Source organism: Bos javanicus, chromosome 13, assembly GCF_032452875.1.
Source record: "Bos javanicus breed banteng chromosome 13, ARS-OSU_banteng_1.0, whole genome shotgun sequence".
Taxonomy (NCBI): Eukaryota; Metazoa; Chordata; class Mammalia; order Artiodactyla; family Bovidae; genus Bos; species Bos javanicus.
Window position 1 is genome coordinate 31,871,271 of NC_083880.1, and position 17,459 is coordinate 31,888,729.

General features: G+C 39.9%; 1 protein-coding gene across 2 annotated transcripts in view; it reads right to left on the reverse strand.

The window, feature by feature from the left end:
• Positions 1-17,459, reverse strand: part of ST8SIA6 (ST8 alpha-N-acetyl-neuraminide alpha-2,8-sialyltransferase 6) — a 300,223-nt gene that overhangs the window by 56,385 nt on the left and 226,379 nt on the right. For both annotated transcript variants that reach the window (XM_061436151.1, XM_061436150.1), the window contains exon 3: positions 9,927-10,016. In XM_061436151.1, the coding sequence (XP_061292135.1) occupies positions 9,927-10,016 (90 nt within the window). The remainder of the gene's footprint in view (positions 1-9,926; positions 10,017-17,459) is intronic.

A 17,459-nucleotide genomic window follows, 5' to 3' on the forward strand; every position in this document is an offset into this window, starting at 1 on the left:
ATATCAAGTAATACATAAATTAATAGCATGTTGAAGTATCTCATGTACTTAGTACTGTGAGGAAAGATAAAACAGAAAAAGAGGGAAAGTATGTGAAATAGGACTGCAACGTAAGTGGGGTGGTCAGGGAAGACCTCCCTGGGAGATAGGAGTTGGACAGAGATTTGGCGAAGAGTGATGATTAAGTAAACAATGCACGTATGAGGGTATGGGAATGGGAAGAACATTCTAGACAAAGGGAAGGACAGATGCAAAAGTCAGAGGTAGAAGCAGGCAGGGTATGTTCAAGAAACATCAAGATGGTCAGATTTGCTGGAAATCACACATGAGTCACTCAGGAAGGTGGGAGGTCACAGGAAATCTGACGGTAGATGATTTGGTATTCAAAGCGTGGACCTCAAACTAGCACTACTGGCATCAAACAGTAAGAATATCAGAAATGCAGAATCTCAGGCCCTGTCTTAGACTTATGGAATCAGACTCTGTAATAAATAAAATCCTCAAATGATTTGTAGACACGTTAAAGTTTTTAACAGCTTCATTGAAGTATAATTCACATACCATACAATGCACCTATTTAAAGCGTAGAAGCCAGTGGGTTTTAGAATATTCACAGATATGTGCAACCATCACTATAGTCAATTCTGGAACATTTTTGTCACCTCAGAAAGAAGTCTTATATGCTTCAGCTATTACCTCCTGCATCCCATAAATTCTGACATACTGTGTGTTTATTTTCATTCATCTCTAATTATTTTCAATTTCCCTTTCTATTGCTTCTTGGACCCACTGCACAGTTAGGAATATGTTGTTTAATTTCTATATATTTGTGAGTTTCTCAATTTTTTTCCCTAAATATTCATTTAAAATTTCATTAAAATGTGGCCATTGTATTATTTTTATTCTTTAAATTTATGGAGGTTTGTTCTATAATCTAGCATATGATTTATCCTAGACAATGTTTTGTGTGCATTTGAAAAGAATGTATATTCTGTTGGTGGGTACTACATAGATGTCTGTTAAGTCTGGCTGGTTTATACTGCTATGCAGTTCTACCATTTTCTTATTGACCTTCTGTCTGGTATTGTATCCACTACTGAAACAGATTATTTAGGTCTCTAATTATTGTTGTTATTTCTTCCTTTATTTGTCAGTTTTTGCTTTGTGTATTTTGGTGCTCTTTTATTAAATGCATATGTGTTTATAATTATTATAACTTTCTCCTGGATTGACCCTTTTATGATGATAAAATCTTTATTTCTACTAACACCTTTTGTTTTAAAGGTTTATTTCTTCTAATATCAATATATCCACTCCAGTTTTATTTTTTTAAATATTTTTTATGTGAACCATTTTTAAAGTCTTTATTGAATTGTTTTTGTTTTATGTTTTGATTTTTTGGCATTGAACCATGTGGGATCTTAGCGCCTCAACAAGGGATTGAACCTCTATCCCCTGCATTAGAAGGCAAAGTCTTAACTACTGGACCTCCAGGGAAGACTCATTCCCGCTTCCTTGTGGTTACTGTTCGCACATGATGTATTTCTCTATGCTTTTACTTTCAATCTATTTGTATATTTGAATCCAAAATGTGTCTTCTATAGGTAGCATATAATTTGATCATGCTTTTTAATCCAGTCTGACAATCTCTGCCTTTTGATTACATGATTTATTCTGGTCATATTTAATGTTACTACTAATACAGTAAGATTTACCTCTGCCAATTTACTTTTATTTTTTAATTTTTTTTAAATTTAAATAATTTATTTATTTTAATTGGAGGCTAATTACTTTACAATATTGTGGTGGTTTTTGTCATACATTGGCATGACATTTTTAATAATTTAAACTATATTTTTAGTGGTTGCTCTAGGCATTACGATATATACCTTATCAGAATCAGCTTTCAATTTGTACTAGTTTAACTGTATTGATATATAGAAATAATACTCACATAGCTCTCTTCCCTTTTTCTTCTTTGTGTTGAATTTTTGTTATACAATATTACATTATTAATGTTATAAATCAACTATACATTATTATGTTTGTTACTTTACATTTGTAGTCATTTCCTTAGCCTGATACAACTTTGCTTCTACCACCCTCTTTGTGCTTTTTATTGGCAAATATATTACATGTATATTTGAGAAGTGCTCCCAGGACTTTGCAGGCTGCTGTAAGAATTTTGTCTTTTATGTTGAGTGAAACGGGAAGACATTAGAACAGAAAAGTGACCTGATCTAATTTACATTTTAAAAGGTTCCAACTGTCTACTTCATTGAGAATATTCTCCAAGACAGCAGGAATAAAAGCTAGAAGAATTAGAGATGTTTGTCAATATTGAAATAAAGATGGCTTCGACCAGGGTGGAAGTGATAAAGTGAGTAAGAAATTATCCACTTCCGGGTATGATTTCAAGGTCGCCAGTAAGATTTAATGATAGATAGATAGATAAAAATAAAAGAGTCAAGAATAACCCCAAGCATTTAGGTCTGAGCACTGGAAGAACAGACTTGTCATTAACTGAACGGGGAACAGTGTTGAAGTATAAAATTCAGGGAGCAATCCAGGAGATCCTTTGAGATGTAAAAGGTTTGAGATTCCTTATGAGTATCGCAGGGAAGAGTTGACTGGGTAGAGGTAATATGAATCTGGAAAGAAGTCCAAATATAAATTTGGGAGTCATCAGTAGGTAGATGGCAGTTAAAATTCATGAGGTTAAATGAAGTCCTACAGGTCTGAGAAGGAAGATAAATGAGGCTGGAAGACTGAGTTCTGGGACACTCCAGGGTCAAAAGTGAGGGGAAATGACAAGAAATCTACAGAGAATGAGAAGGAGAAGACAAAGTATTGTAAATATATGACTTTCTTTTTTTGTTTTGTTTTTTTTGTTTCTTGTGTTTTTGTTTTTTGTTTTCTATTTTTTTTTTTTTTTTTGCCACACAGAATAGCATGTGGGATCTTAGTTCCCTGACCAGGGATTGAACCTGCTCCCCGTACAATGGAAGCATAGTGTCTTAATCACTGGACCACCAGGGAAGTCCTTGACTTTCTTAATGTACTGTTAGCTGCTAAAGAGTAGAAATAATTTCTTTATCGCTGTGTCCCTTAGGCAAGAGTTAAACTGTTTGCAACCATGCATATTTTGAAAAACCTCCCAGGGAGTCTGATATATACCTTCCAGGTTGAGAACAATTGTCTCTGTGCCTGTTGTAGTGCTGGGCACAGAGAAGCCGCTGTGTGTTTCTGAAATTGAAATTTAATATATAATTAGAACATAAAACACCCAAATGTTTCAGATATTAGTTTTGAAATATGGCAATAATTAGCCATCTGCCATGACCTTACCAAGAGAAGTCACACTGTTCCCCAAGTTACAGTTAGGGTAATTGTGCAAGATAAACCTTACCTGCATATATTTACATTACAGATGCTTAAGTAGAATAAGTAACAAAATGTGAGCAAAGTAAGTATATACTTAGTATTTTGGATAAAGATTGCTTTTAAGTAGCTTTGCAGTATAAAGTCAAATGCCTTTCTCTTCGTGTATTTTTGACTTGTAATTCTGTTTTCATTAAGAATGGAGCCATACAGTAGCAAGAACAGAACAGTCAGAATTTTATCCAAGCCCTGGATCTGCCACTTCTAACCATCTCATGTTTGCAAGCCATTTTAAAACCCTCTGAGTTCATCACTTACACTTGTGGAATTAAAATAATGAAACTTACTCTGAAGAACTACTGCAAAGACTATACATATACTTACATTTCCTTGCATACAGTAGGTCCACAAAAATAGCTGTTATTACCACTACTGAAAATTCAGTTTTGTTTCCACTGCACACATGTTCAGTAGCTCAATTGTGTCTGACTCTTCATGATCCCACGTACTATAGTCTGCCAGGCTCCTCTGTCCATGTAATTTTACAGGCAAGAATACTGAGTGGGTTGCTATTTCCTACTCCAGGGGACCTTCCCGACCCAGGGATCGAACCTGTGTCTCTTGCATCTCCTGCAATGCCATTTGGGTTCTTACCAGCTGAGCCTTGGGGAAAGCCCCTGTTTCCACTGACAAACACTTAAAATAATACACTATTTCAATCTTCAGTATGGTAACAGATGATACTAAGCAATTCTTGCCACATATCAACTAAGGGATTCCAATTAGAATTATGTTGGTTATTTTCCAACATCAACAACCACACACAAATGTCACTATAAAAATTGTCATAATGATAAAAATATAATAGCATAAAGGATTATGAATTGAGTGGCCAGTTAGTTATCCATGGTTATATTATAAATTACTCCAAAACTTAGTGGCTTAGTTTTACAACAATAAACTATTTTTGTATAGGTCAGGAATTCATGAGTAGCTTAGTTGGATAATTCTGGGCTAGTAGCTCATTAGACTGTAAAGTCAAGATGTAGGTTGAGGTTGAAGTATCTACTTCCAGGGAGGCTCATTGACATGGCTGACAAAATGGTCCTGGCTGTTGGCGGAAGACCTCAGGTATGTGGACCTCTCAATGTCCCCATGACACGGTAGCTGGCTTCCCCCAGAGCAAGCAACCTAAGAGAAGGTAAGGCAGAATTATCAAACACTCTATGACCTGACCTTGAAATCACACCTCGTTATTCCTGTGATATTGTATTGGTTACACAGGGCAGTCCCCTTCAGTGAGGCAGGGGAAAATCATGTAAACACCAGGAAGGAAAAACTAGTGGGCACCATCTTGGAAGTTTGGCTACCAGAAATAGTAGATAAACAATACCTTTAATAATACTTGTTTTATCTGAAAATGGTGAACAAATGCAATAGATTTGCTTTCTTTCTCCATCTACTTCTGAAATTGGAAATAATTATTTCCAATTATTTCTTAATGACCTTAAATAAGTGTGATTATTTTTATTGTTGCTGTTTTCCTATTAAAGGTTTCCTTCAAATGACTTGCTATTTGAGCAAGTACTAGGAATCCTTCTGATGTGAATACATAATCAAGATTGTAGTATAATGCAGAAGTCAGTGTTTCAATTTTTCTCTGAGGGAAAATTCAGTTTTATTTCCACTGACAAACACTTAATACACTATTCCAATTATCAGCATGGTAACAAATGATACTAAGCAACTCCTGCCAAGTATTAACTAAGGAATTCAGATTAGAATTATGCTGGTTAACTTCCAGCATCAACAACCACACACAAAATATTTTATTTTCCTCTTTCCCATTAACTGATTGCCTGACTCTGAAAGTCATAATCCTATTTTTATCTTTAAACTGAGGGAATTTTATTGCTTAGAAAAATAAAAGTTATATATAAAAAGATATATGGATCAAAAGAATTTAAGAGACTATTCATTCCCTCAAGTTCTTAAATTGTATGATTGGTTATTTCTTATGTTCTCTTTGAGGTACAGAATGATGGCTAAACCACCTTGACAGATTTTGCACACACAAAAAAGAAGTTTTCAGAGACTTCTATTACAGCCTTGTTATCAGTTCACCCATTCAACTTAAAATTTTGTATCAGCAAACAGAGCCACTGCTTTGGTTACCAACAGATATGCCCCATGATATTAAGAACACAACATGTTGGTATGAATGGCTGTTTTGTGTTAATGTCTCCTTTATGACAAGGAAAGGAAGGAGGGATAGATTCCTGAGCCCTCAAAAACTGACCAGAAAAGGCAAATTAAAGGGTCAGAGGTGAAAAGACACAAAAATGTGGATATCTCTTGAAGAGGCAATGAAAGCACCATAGATTTAAAGCTGAGTGGACAAGCCATATATCACTCCATGCCAAGAAAATCTTGTCTATGACCACACACCATTTTTCCTGACAGACAACTTAAAATTTATCAATACTTGCATTGTTAGCAGGCTGTCAAGTGATATGTTCAGAGTCATGTTTTCTGAAGCCTGATCTACCATAATTTATACTTCTTCTTTTCAAGCTGCAATTCAGGTCATGCTGTGCTCCCCAAGATAATAAACAGGAAGAACACTTAGGGCCAGACTTCAATTCACTTTGCCTTTCACCTTGCAAACAGAGCCTTCAAACAAACATCTTTATGACACCCCATTAAGATGATCCTTTCAGAAAATTCTAGTGTTCTGGGTAATTTTAAATGGTACAGCATGAAACAGCTCATCAGACATACACACTTACCTAGCAGTTACGGTTCAAGCCACACCTAGCTGATGCAAGCCTTTGTTCCAACCTTGATTCTGAGAATTTGAATTTTACCAAGAAAAGCTATTTGAAGGCAAGAGGCTTTTTCATGCCCTCATGACTGCACAGGAAGATGTAGGGCAGTGGCTTACATTCTGTAAGATCTCTAAATCTCTCCTTTCACCAAGAGCACTATTCAAGCGTTCAGAGGATGTAAGATATTGTTTAAGCAAAATGTTTCCTTTCATCTTTAAGGAAGACCTGAGGGATCTGTTGTCAATACAATAATAAGAACAGCTGAGCTATTTAATATTTAATGCATATGGTGCAGAAATACCTGGTTGACGTCACTGACTGCTGCTCTCTTTCCAAATCATGTAGCTGTTGTTTTACGGCATCCCAGCTGGGCACTACAACCCTCATGCCCATCATGAGACAACTGCACTCACATTCTATTGGCCAAACCCAATCACATGACCCCAAACATTTAGGTAGGCTGGTTCCAGCCAGTGGGATATGACGGGAAGTTATGCATGTCCCCTCCAAGCTGTGTGTACCTTCTCTATAGCACCCTCTGCTTCTGCAGCAACCCTCAGATCACCTGTTGAAGATGTCTGCATCATAGGATGGAAGGATCCAGAATCCCTGAGTCAGTAGTCAGAGAAGAGTTGCTCAGTCAAGAAAGAAGATCTATACTGAACATTGTATGAGAGAGAACACAAGATTGTGATATGATACTCTGTTTGGGGAGATTCTGTTAGAGCAGTTCATCTACCCGGACCAGATGGGAGAAACTGAACAAATATAGATGTAACCTTTTTTTGGGTTCCACGATCATCTGGGAAAATAGAAGAGGAACACAGGAAGAAAATGGTACAGTTGACAGAGGCAGCAAAACCCAACAGGGGGAGGAATGAGATCATTTCCTGGGTCAGCCCCTCTGAAGTATTTGCTCTTAAAAAATCAGCTCATTGGTCTGAAATGATGTGGACTAAGATAGACAACTTGAATATCCACACAATTATCATTTTTAAAAAAGTAAGCAGAAAAGATCACAAATAATCTTTGCCATACTGAAAAATGCAAGTGATAAGATGCAGTGATAAGATGGCTAGGCAGCATTTTAGTATGGTATAATATTTCATCCAGGAGACACCTGGTAAAAAGGATTGAGATGGAGAAACCGAGAGAAACATTCAAGGAGAAAGGATGAGGCAGGAAAAAACAGAAAACTTCAGATTCAAAGAGAAAGAGCCAGAGAAGTTAAAAATAGTTTTCAAAAAGGAATTGAAGTTTATGGACAGAGTAAGAGAAGGTGAAGAAAAATCCTTTGAAGACCTAAGAAGTATATTTATTCATTTATTAATTTAATTCCACAAACATTTGCTGAGTAACTACTATGTGCTGAGTCCTGTGATAGGCACCACAGACAGAACCACGAACTCACAGTCCTGGAGCTCATAGCCTTACACAGAAAATAAAGAATCCCGATGGTTTTCCCAATGCCAACCATTAGCTTACTTTCACTCAAAAATGTAGTCAACCAATTCATGTTGATGTATGGCAAAACCACCACAATATTGTAAAGTAATTATCTTCCAATTAAAATTAATTAATTAATTTTAAAAGACCAGTGGGAGAAAGAGCACTGCTTCCTCCCACTCTAACACCATCTTCCTAAATTCTATTTTAGTATCTGAAAGGGGAAAACTGGCTGAAGAAAGAGGAAATTCTAAGTCTTTAACAGACCATGACAAAAACAGAGCTAAATCATTATTTCTAAGAAAATGTACTTGCTTTTTATTACCACACACTGAATAGCTTTCCCAATTGTCCCCTGTACCTCTGTATCAGTGCTGGTCGCAGAATGTACAATTCCTGACAATAGACAATACTATTGAACAAATTAGTCTCCTATGATCAAAATAACACTTTCATAACAATGGTCAGGTCCTGCCTACTTTCTCTAGACTTTTGCCAAACAGAATGCTAGTGCAGGCTAATTATATGAGCTGGCTGAAAATTGTGCAGATCATGGAAAGGTATCTCCCTAAACAACAACTGAGAAAAAGTCTTAACATCAAATCCAAAACAATAGGAAAAAAGTGAGAGAGCAAACTATACCCAGGCAATCTCATCAGCACACTGCAGTTAACCATATTTGTTGACACTCATAAAAGAGTTGCAAAATTCTTTGCAGTGGGGTCTTCCCTGGTGGTCCAGTGTTTAAGACTTTGCCTTCTAATGCAGGAAGCATGGATTCCAGCCCTGGTCAGGGAACTAAAGTCTCATATGCTGTAGGGTGTGGCCAAAAACTTTTTTTTTTAATTCTCTGCGTTGAAAACAAATCACCTTCCATGATTAAAGAACATTCTGCCATGTTGACGCACGTGCTTTGCTCCAAAGTACAGCAATGGCTCATTGTTACATTGAGCACTTTTGTCACTTTGGGGAACAAAAACATTGAATAGTTCATCAGACAGAGAGTTGAAGACAGTCCATTGTAACTTTTACACACTGATTCCCACGTCAGGCAATGAATACAGACAGTTTGTCACAGGGAATGGGGGAGTAAGGACCAATTTTTCCAAGTTCTACTATTCATAAGGTGTGGCACCAGAGATCTGATGCATGGAGGGTGGTGCAAGAGGTTTGGAATTTGAGTCCCTCAAGAAAATTTTGAGGAAAAGCCCAACAAACAAAGGAAAACAATGGCTCCAACATGGTCAAAACGGATGTCCAGCACCATCTACAATGCATGAGCTATTACATCCACCTCAAAATTCATTGTACTTATTGTGCAAGAAAAAAGGCATTTGCATGGGACTTCCCTGCTCTTCTCTTGTGGCTCAGATGGTAAAGCATCTGCCTACAATGCGGGAGACCTGGGATCAATCCCTGGGATGGGAAGATCCACTGGAGAAGGAAATGGCAAACCACTCCAGAACTCTTGCCTAGAAAACCCCATGGACAGAGGAGCCTGGTAGGCTACAGTCCATGAGGTCGTAGAGAGTCAGACACGACTGAGCAACTTCACTTTCCCTGCTGGTCCAGTGGCTAGCAGGGAAGCCTCGCTTCCAATGCAGGGCACACCTGGGTTAGATCCTGTATGCCACAACTAACACCCAGCATAACCAAATAAATAAATGAATGAATAAAAATAAGTATTAAAAAAATTAAGAAAAGAAGCATTTACAAGTATTAGTTCTGACCAATCTATCATAAGCAAGGGTCCTGGCAAAAACAGTGGCCGGCTCAAACTGAGTCATATGAGAAAAGCTTCAAGAAGGCACTTTTCCCAAAGGCCTGGGCTGGATGCAGAAAAATTCAAGCATGATATCAGGGGACTATGAAGAGCTTGGGCCTTCCCAGGTTGCTCAGTGGTTAAGGATCTCCCTACCAATGCATGAGACATGGGCTAGATCCCTGATCCAGGAAGATCCCACATGCCATGGAGCAACTAAGCCTGTATGCCACAACTACTGAGCCTGTGCTCTAGAGCCTGGGAACCACAGCTACTGAAGCCCACATGCCCTGAAGCCTGTGCTCCACAATCAGAGAAGCCACCTCAATGAGAAGCCCGAATACCACAGCTAGAGAAAAGCCCTCGCAGCAACGAAGACCCAGCACAGCCAAAAATTAATTAATTAAAAAATTTTCAAGAGGCTAATTTTTTAAAAAGATGCTGTGAAACATTTTTTTACACAAAATACTTATTTTAAAATCAAATTAAATGCGAAGAGTAGAACTTACTTTCCTGTTCTGTTAGATAAAGTCTCCAAGCCCGCTTGCAGATTTTGGCAGCGCTCCACCAGGTGGAGGGACTTCTCATTCAGATATGTGCTGTTTTGGGAAAGAGATTAAAAAAAAAAAAACAGATTGATTTAAAAGAAGAGTTTATGAGATACAGTTAACAAAAATCAGATTTATTGGTAAAGTGTACCCAAATGAAGTCTAATTTTCATCCCATTATTGGATTTCTCCATGGAAAAGGAAATTGATATTTTCACCTCTGACGATGGGTCTAAATTTTTTAATACACTGACATGATAAAGTCAAATAGGAACTCTCCACGGAAGACTGTATTTTCAAGTTTTCATATTTTGAGGTTAGTATGTAACTGAACAAGTTATTGAATAGTTTTAATCATTGTGTGTGTAAACAGACTTTATTTTTAAAAAGATGTTGTCTCTGGTAGGAAGCATGCAGACACAAGATCAATAATTCTCTCTCAAAAGAAGGCAAGATAAATCTGGCCTTTAATTATTACAGTAGCTGTGATATAAGCTGTTGTTATTACTGTATGAGCTTGGAAAAACTGGAGCCAGAGACAAACCAAATTAAAAAAGCAAGTTAAGGAAACAGGTTATAGAGCTGGGCTGCCTAATAAGCCCTGCGGACACACGTGTGCTACTAGTTAGCCGACTCAGGCCTCAGTTTCTGCATCTCTAGTTCTTACCTTATAGTGTTATTTTCATGATATATACATGATAGAGGAAACAATGAAAAGCAACTTGGGGGACTTCCCTGGTGGTTCAGTGGCTAAGACTCAGGCTTCCAATGCAGGGGGGTGGGTTCCAATCCTGGTCAGGGAACTGGATCCCATGTCTCAACTCTTAATAAGATGTTCAGTCGTATCTCATTCTTTGCAACTGCATGGGCTCCTCTGTCCATGGGATTCTCCAGGCAAGAATACTGGAGTGGGTTGCCATTCCCTTCTCCAGGAGATCCTCAAATCTAGGGATCGAACCTGGGTCTTCTGCACTGCAGGCAGATTCTTTACCATCTGAGCCACCGGAAAAGCCCTATTAATAAGACCCAGTGAAGCCAAATAAATAAATAATTTTTTAAAAAATGAAAGAAAAGCACTTCTTACTATACCTACCATAGTAAGAGTTCAAAAAATATCAACCATCACTCTCCCTATATGTCAAAAATAGGCACACAACTCCGATTTCTTGTTAATGCATCTATTTAATCATCCTGAAGATATTTGCTGAGAATCTAATGAGTTAGGAAACAGCCACAGGAGGCTTAGGATATGGAGTTGGAAAACACAGAACACAGACAGCTTCCTGTCTGGTTAAGGAGAACAACCTGTATCAAACAAAACCACACAAATGAATAGAAAATTCTGGTCTGTGGACAGAACCCTGAAAACAGCAGTGATGCCATGGAGAAGTGTAACCAGAGCTGTCTGCATCGTGTGGGGGCCTCTGAGAAAGTGTCATTTGGGTGGAGATCCCCAGGGTAATCCAAGGGTGCTACTTTGCTGGGAACATTCCAGATAGAAGGGAAAGCACATGCAAAGGCTGCAGAATGCTTGAGGAACTGAAAGGAGGCAAGTGAAGCTCAAGACTGAAAGGTTTAAGGGTGTTTGGAGCAGGAAGCAGGGCCCATGACACACAGGCCTGGTGAACCCTAAGATTAGAAGGAACCTTAATAACATGGACAGCAAGACAAGGTTAGGGGGCAGGGGAAAGATGGATATGTGTAGCCTCATGTAAGGTTTTAAGAAGTTGACTCAGAGATGAAACAAGAGGAGGCAGGACCACAGAAAAGATGAAAGTGAGGAGGCTTCTGTGGGGCTCTAAGAGAGAGATGATAGCCCCTGTAGCCCCTGGCTTTGCCAGACAGGATGGAACAGATTATGATGTGACCACAGAGGTTGCTCACTGGCAGGTGCTTTCCATCACAAATGTCTGTTTCTTTCTCTTGTTTGTTTTGTTTGCACATACTAGTATTTATTTAACCTTTACCATGTATTTTTTTAAATGGGGATAATTGCTTTACGATGTTGTCTTAGTTTCTGCTATACAACAACGTGAATCAGCTCTATGTATACATATATCCCCTCCCTCTTGAGCCTCCCACAGGCCCCATCCCACCCCTCTAGGTCATCGAAGAGCACCAAGCTGAGCTCCTTGTGCTACACAGCAGCTTCCCACTAGCTATCTATTTTACACGTGATAGAGTATATATGTTAATGCTACTCTCTCAATTTGTCCCACCCTCTCCTTCCCCTGCTACGTACACAAGTCCATTCTCTTCATCTCCATCTCTATTCCTGCCCTGCAAATCGGTTCATCAGTACTTTTTTTCTAGATTCCATATATATGCATTAATATATGATATTTGTTTTTCTCTTGCTGACGTTTCTTGCTCATGAAATGGCCACTAGACACTGGGTGGCTTTCTAGGGCAGCAGTGCTCCACGTGATCTAGAAATACCACATACTCCACTCTCAGGGCACTTTCAACAACCTGCCTCCAAAACTGTTGTGGCAGAAGGAGAAAGCACTGGACGGTCTTACTCTTTATCTGAATGCTTCAGCCTGGCCAGAACTAGCTGTCTGCCCGACCTGATTTCACAGCAGTTTTCAGAAAAGGGCAACCATCCTCCATGCCTGGAAGAAGAGATCATCAGGGTGCAGGAGTGGACCAGAAGCCCACAGCCACCATCCACGGGCGAGAAGAGAAGCTGACAGGTTTGAGATCTATTCTGGACATAAAACTGACAGGACTTCATAATAAATTGGATATGGGAGGTGAGGGAGTATGCGGTATCAAGCTAAAGATATAAACAAGAGAGAGTCATAATTAATCTTCAGAAATTTTGTCTAAAAAGACAGTATACAAGCATCTTATGGGCTCACAAAACTCCTCTTTATCTTGATAAGGTTTTCTTCCCACTTCGTTCCTCTTTCTGTCTACATGCCTCACCTTCTGTACTTTCTGAATGTATTATCATACTTTCCAAAGATTTGTTTATTTCTAACTTGCTGTGTATTTCATTCAGGCAGCACCATTAATGAAGTGAATTACTGAGCCAGCAGTGCTTTGAATTACGATGGCTTTGCAAGACTGAATCATGAAACAGAGAAGCAGGCATCATTACGGTTGAGTGTCATAGAACTTCCCTTAAATCAGTGAGTATCTTTGTTAATAAAAAATCCAAACAGCTTTGCCCAACTGAAATCACAGAAGGCCCATGGAAAGCAAATAAGGGTATCTGGGTTGAAGTGGAGATGCAAGAGTAAAGTTAGAGTTGGGGACCTTAGGTGTCAGCCAGCAGGGCCAGCCTTGAATCTGGGTTCCACCTTGGCCTTTGAAATCCAAGAGTTTCCTTGTTCAAATCTTTACTCAGTAGTCTGTAGGGATGCTACAGATTGAATGTTTGTGTCTCCCTCAAAATTCATATGTTGAAATCCCAGCCCCAAGGTGATGACATTAGGAGGTGGAGCTTTGGGAGGTCATGAGGTCATGGGGGTCCTCATGAATGGGATTAGTGCCCTGATAAAATTGGCCCAAGAGGGCTTCCTGGTCCCCTTCTGCCTTGTGAGGTGACAGTGAGAGGATGGCTGTCTATGAGGAAGTGGGCTCTCTAGACACCAGATCTGCAGGTGCTATGATTTTGGACCTCCAGAAGCATGAAAAATAAATTTCTGGTATTTATAAGCTGCCTAGTCCATTCAGGTGGATCAAGACAAGGGATTACATGGGATGTGCATAAAAACAGCTAAAATATGAAAGTTACTAAATAAATGTTGCGTTCCTGTTCTCCTAAATGCCTTGCTGTGTTGTTTCCTTAAACTGTTGTTGTTATAGGTGTTGGTAACCTCTCCTACCCACAGAAGTCACTTCACAGCCAAAGGAACAGAAAGAAGCCCCTTGAGTTCTCTGCACTCTCTTTCTGTCCTGCCCCCTTTTCATTCAAAGTTTTCTTCCTCTGAATTCCTAGTTTTTCTTCCTTTCATTCCTAGTTTTCTTCCTTTTCATCTAATGTCATTAAAACCTTCCTAGGAATATGTTAAAATACTGATCTGCAGAACCCTTAAATTTCAAACATTTGTCTACTTTAGGCATCTGATCAATATAACCCCTTTCAATGCCTCTTAGTCAAGACTCCTAGCTCATGCTGTTTTCAACAATGATTGTTATTCATAGTGACAGAAATATAACAATATAACCACCATGTTTTAAGATGCTTGAAGACCTGACTCCATAAGAGATGCCAGGATCCATAGAGAAGTGGAAGGCAATAGACCTTCCAAAGAGAGGGCTAGACCACCAGTCCTCTGTTGTGGGAATAAGTGAGAATTAGATGTTCAAGGTTCCCTGGTGGCTCAGTCAGTAAAGAGACTGCCTGCAATACAGGAGACCTGGGTTCAATCCCTGGTCAGGAAGATTGCCTGGAGAAGAAAGTGGCAACCCACACCAGTATTCTTGCTTGGAGAATTCCATGGGCAGAGGTGCCTTGCTGGCTATAGTCCTTGGGGTTGCAAAGAGTCAGACATGACTTAGTGACTAAACTATCACCGGATGTTCCTTGGATCTGAGCCCATGAGAAGAACTGTGAGGGACTTACTTGCTCTTGAGAGAGGAAAAGAAGAAATCTTCCCAGTCTGAGTTGAGCAAGGTCATGAGCCGTGGACAGATCCTATTTGAGAAGTTGGCATCCACCAAAATGAAGTTATTAGAAAAAAGTCCTCCTTAACTTCTGATCTGGGGACATTTCTCAGACAAGGCAAAGGGGACAGAGAGAAATTCATCGAGATAAAAGCAGGAATTAAAGACCTGGGATCACAAGCAATGTGGCAGGAGATGAAATGGCTCCAAGACACGTGTGAGCTGACTTGTAACCTGAGGAAGGATGACTGGGGATCAAGTTGGAAAGACCCATCCAAAAGGACTGAATGTTGAGGAGAACTTGAAATGATAGAGGAAGCAACAGAGAAAGCACATCAGAGCCTGCTGCCAGAAGAGCCCACAGTTAGGCAGAAGTCTGGGATATGACCAGAAAGGGACCCTGACCCCAAACTAACTCAAGTCGATGGTCTGAGCATTTGGGTCTAGGAAAGAAAAAGCACAGGGGCCAGCAAGGCCGCTAGCTAAACTGTAAGAGCCAAAACTTCTGGGGCCAGACTCTTATGGGTTCAAAATAAGAATTTTGTTTCTGCCAACTCTGATAGTTTTGTGTTTTTTTTTTTTTTTAATTTCAACTTGCTGGTGAAAGCTCCTTTTAAGAACTTCTTTTTTATTATTTGTTATTTTATCTTTTATTGACATATAGTTGCTTTGCAATGTTGTGTTAGTACATATAGCTGTGTATGGTTACATATATCCCCTCCTCTTGCACCTCTCTCTCGCCCCGCACTTCCACAGATCTATGTCATCACAGAGCACACGGCTGAGCTCCCTGTGCTGTGCAGCAGCTTCCCACTATCCATTTTCATATGGCAGTGCACACACATCAATCCCAATCTCCCAATTCATCCCATTCCCCCTTCCCCTACCCCTCTCCCCACATTAGTTCTCTACAAAAGAGAAAAGAATTAGCCTATATACAATCTGCCAGATACACAGTGGAGAACGTCTCCCAGGACAAGTCATGGAGGGACAGTGGTCATCCTCCTGGAGATCTGCTAGAACCTGATGAACCAAGTGAGTGTTGAAGTCTCCCAGACTAGAGGGCTGAGATGGCTCTAGCTGCCCTGCCAAAGCCTCATCAAATGCTCCATTATACGACCACAATCTCTGCCTGCACATCACTAAACAAGATTGCTTGTCCGCTCATTTGTAGCATGAGTAACATCTGGCAACAAGCCAGCACGCCCAAGTTCCTGCCCCTTCAACATTCTGTGGCATCCACCTTGCAAATATGCCATAATGCAGCAATGCAGCCTCTGGCCTAATGCATTCCTATACCTGCCCAGCTTAGACTGCTGGGAACAAAATCACATGGGTAGGTGGGTTGGTGCCCTGATAAATCTATGGTGTCCAATACACTAGGCCTTTGATGCCTTGACAATTCTATTCCGAGGGGCCACCTCCCTTCCCATTTCCCTCAACAGCTAACCTACACATTCACTGTTGTGCTACCTTCACCATTCTGTGCTTTTCTAACTTCTATAATCATGTTTTCTATTTCAGGAAAAAAGATGCTGCCAGGTGAGACTCGATGGTTAGCTATAAGCCATTACTTTCCATCTCAGAGGAAGAAGTATCTCGCCTCTTACAAAAGCAGAATCTGCCTGCTATTCCATCCCTTCCTGTCTCCTCAATGATCCAAGCCCCCTCCCTTCATTTTTTTCTGTTCTGAACCTTTGCCCTTTCCCTTCTACTGTCGCCTCCTCCCCAGGTTCAATTCTCTCCCTTCTCAAAGTCAAAAACAAAACAGCTCATTCTGCTCTTCTCCTCTACCTGTTGCCTTGCTTCTCCTTCAGATTTCAACCCACTGATTGTTTCTCTGCTTTTCCTACAAATCCATTCAACCATTCTTGGAAAGCATCACCAAATCCAGGGGAGATCTGAGGTCGCTTACTTAACCTCCCAGTAGCATCTGAATGGCTGACCACTCACTGGGCACCTGGTTCCCATCACAGTCCTTTCCGCTTGTTCTTCGACCTCTGACTGCTGATCAGGGTTCTCTCTCTGGCAGGCTCTTTCTTGGACCCGCCCATAAGTGTTGGTGTCTCCCATGGTTCTTCCTTTCCTGATTGCTATTTTAAAACAACTGATTGGCACCTAGTTACAGAACCCTCCAGGGCTCTCTCCAGATCTCCTGTCTTCTCAGCCTGCCTGTTTTCTCCAAATATCTCAACCAACCTCTTTCCCTTCTGTTCTGTCCTTATGGCCCCCAAGGTGAGTGGTCTCGCACTCATATCTAAACATGTCATTTCCCTGCCCGAACCTCTGCCAGGAACCCATCAGCCTCTGGACATGCCCTGTAGCTGGACACACAGAGCCATCCAGGACTTGGTCCCTGACTGTGATTCCGGTCTCATCTCTTCCTGACAGCTTGCTAAGCATTAACTGGTACAAATTTCTCTCTCTCCATTCCTTGCAAGTCTTACATTATGGATTCTGACTGCTTTTATTATTTAATTAGAGTATTTATTTGTTTGGTACTGGCAACCTAGCCTTCAGGCACATTTTCATCATTTCAGTATGTCATGGAGAAAAAAAATTTTTAATAAGATTGAGGGAGAGATACATAAAAATAAGCATTTCTGCTATCATCGTTATCAGTGTGGCTGATCTGCTTTTTAGAAATTCTATCTTCATAAGTCAGACTTGAAAACCAACTGGCAAGATTTCACAAAACAGCAGCAAGAAGCTTAGAGACTACAATGGCTCCTGCAAACGAATAATAATTAAGGCTCTGATAAGGCAAAGACTATCTCTTAACTGAACGAGTGATTCAATCACTATAAAGTAATGTCACCATTATTTAGTAGGTATCCACAAGGACCTGTAAAACACAGAGTTAATGACTTTTAATTA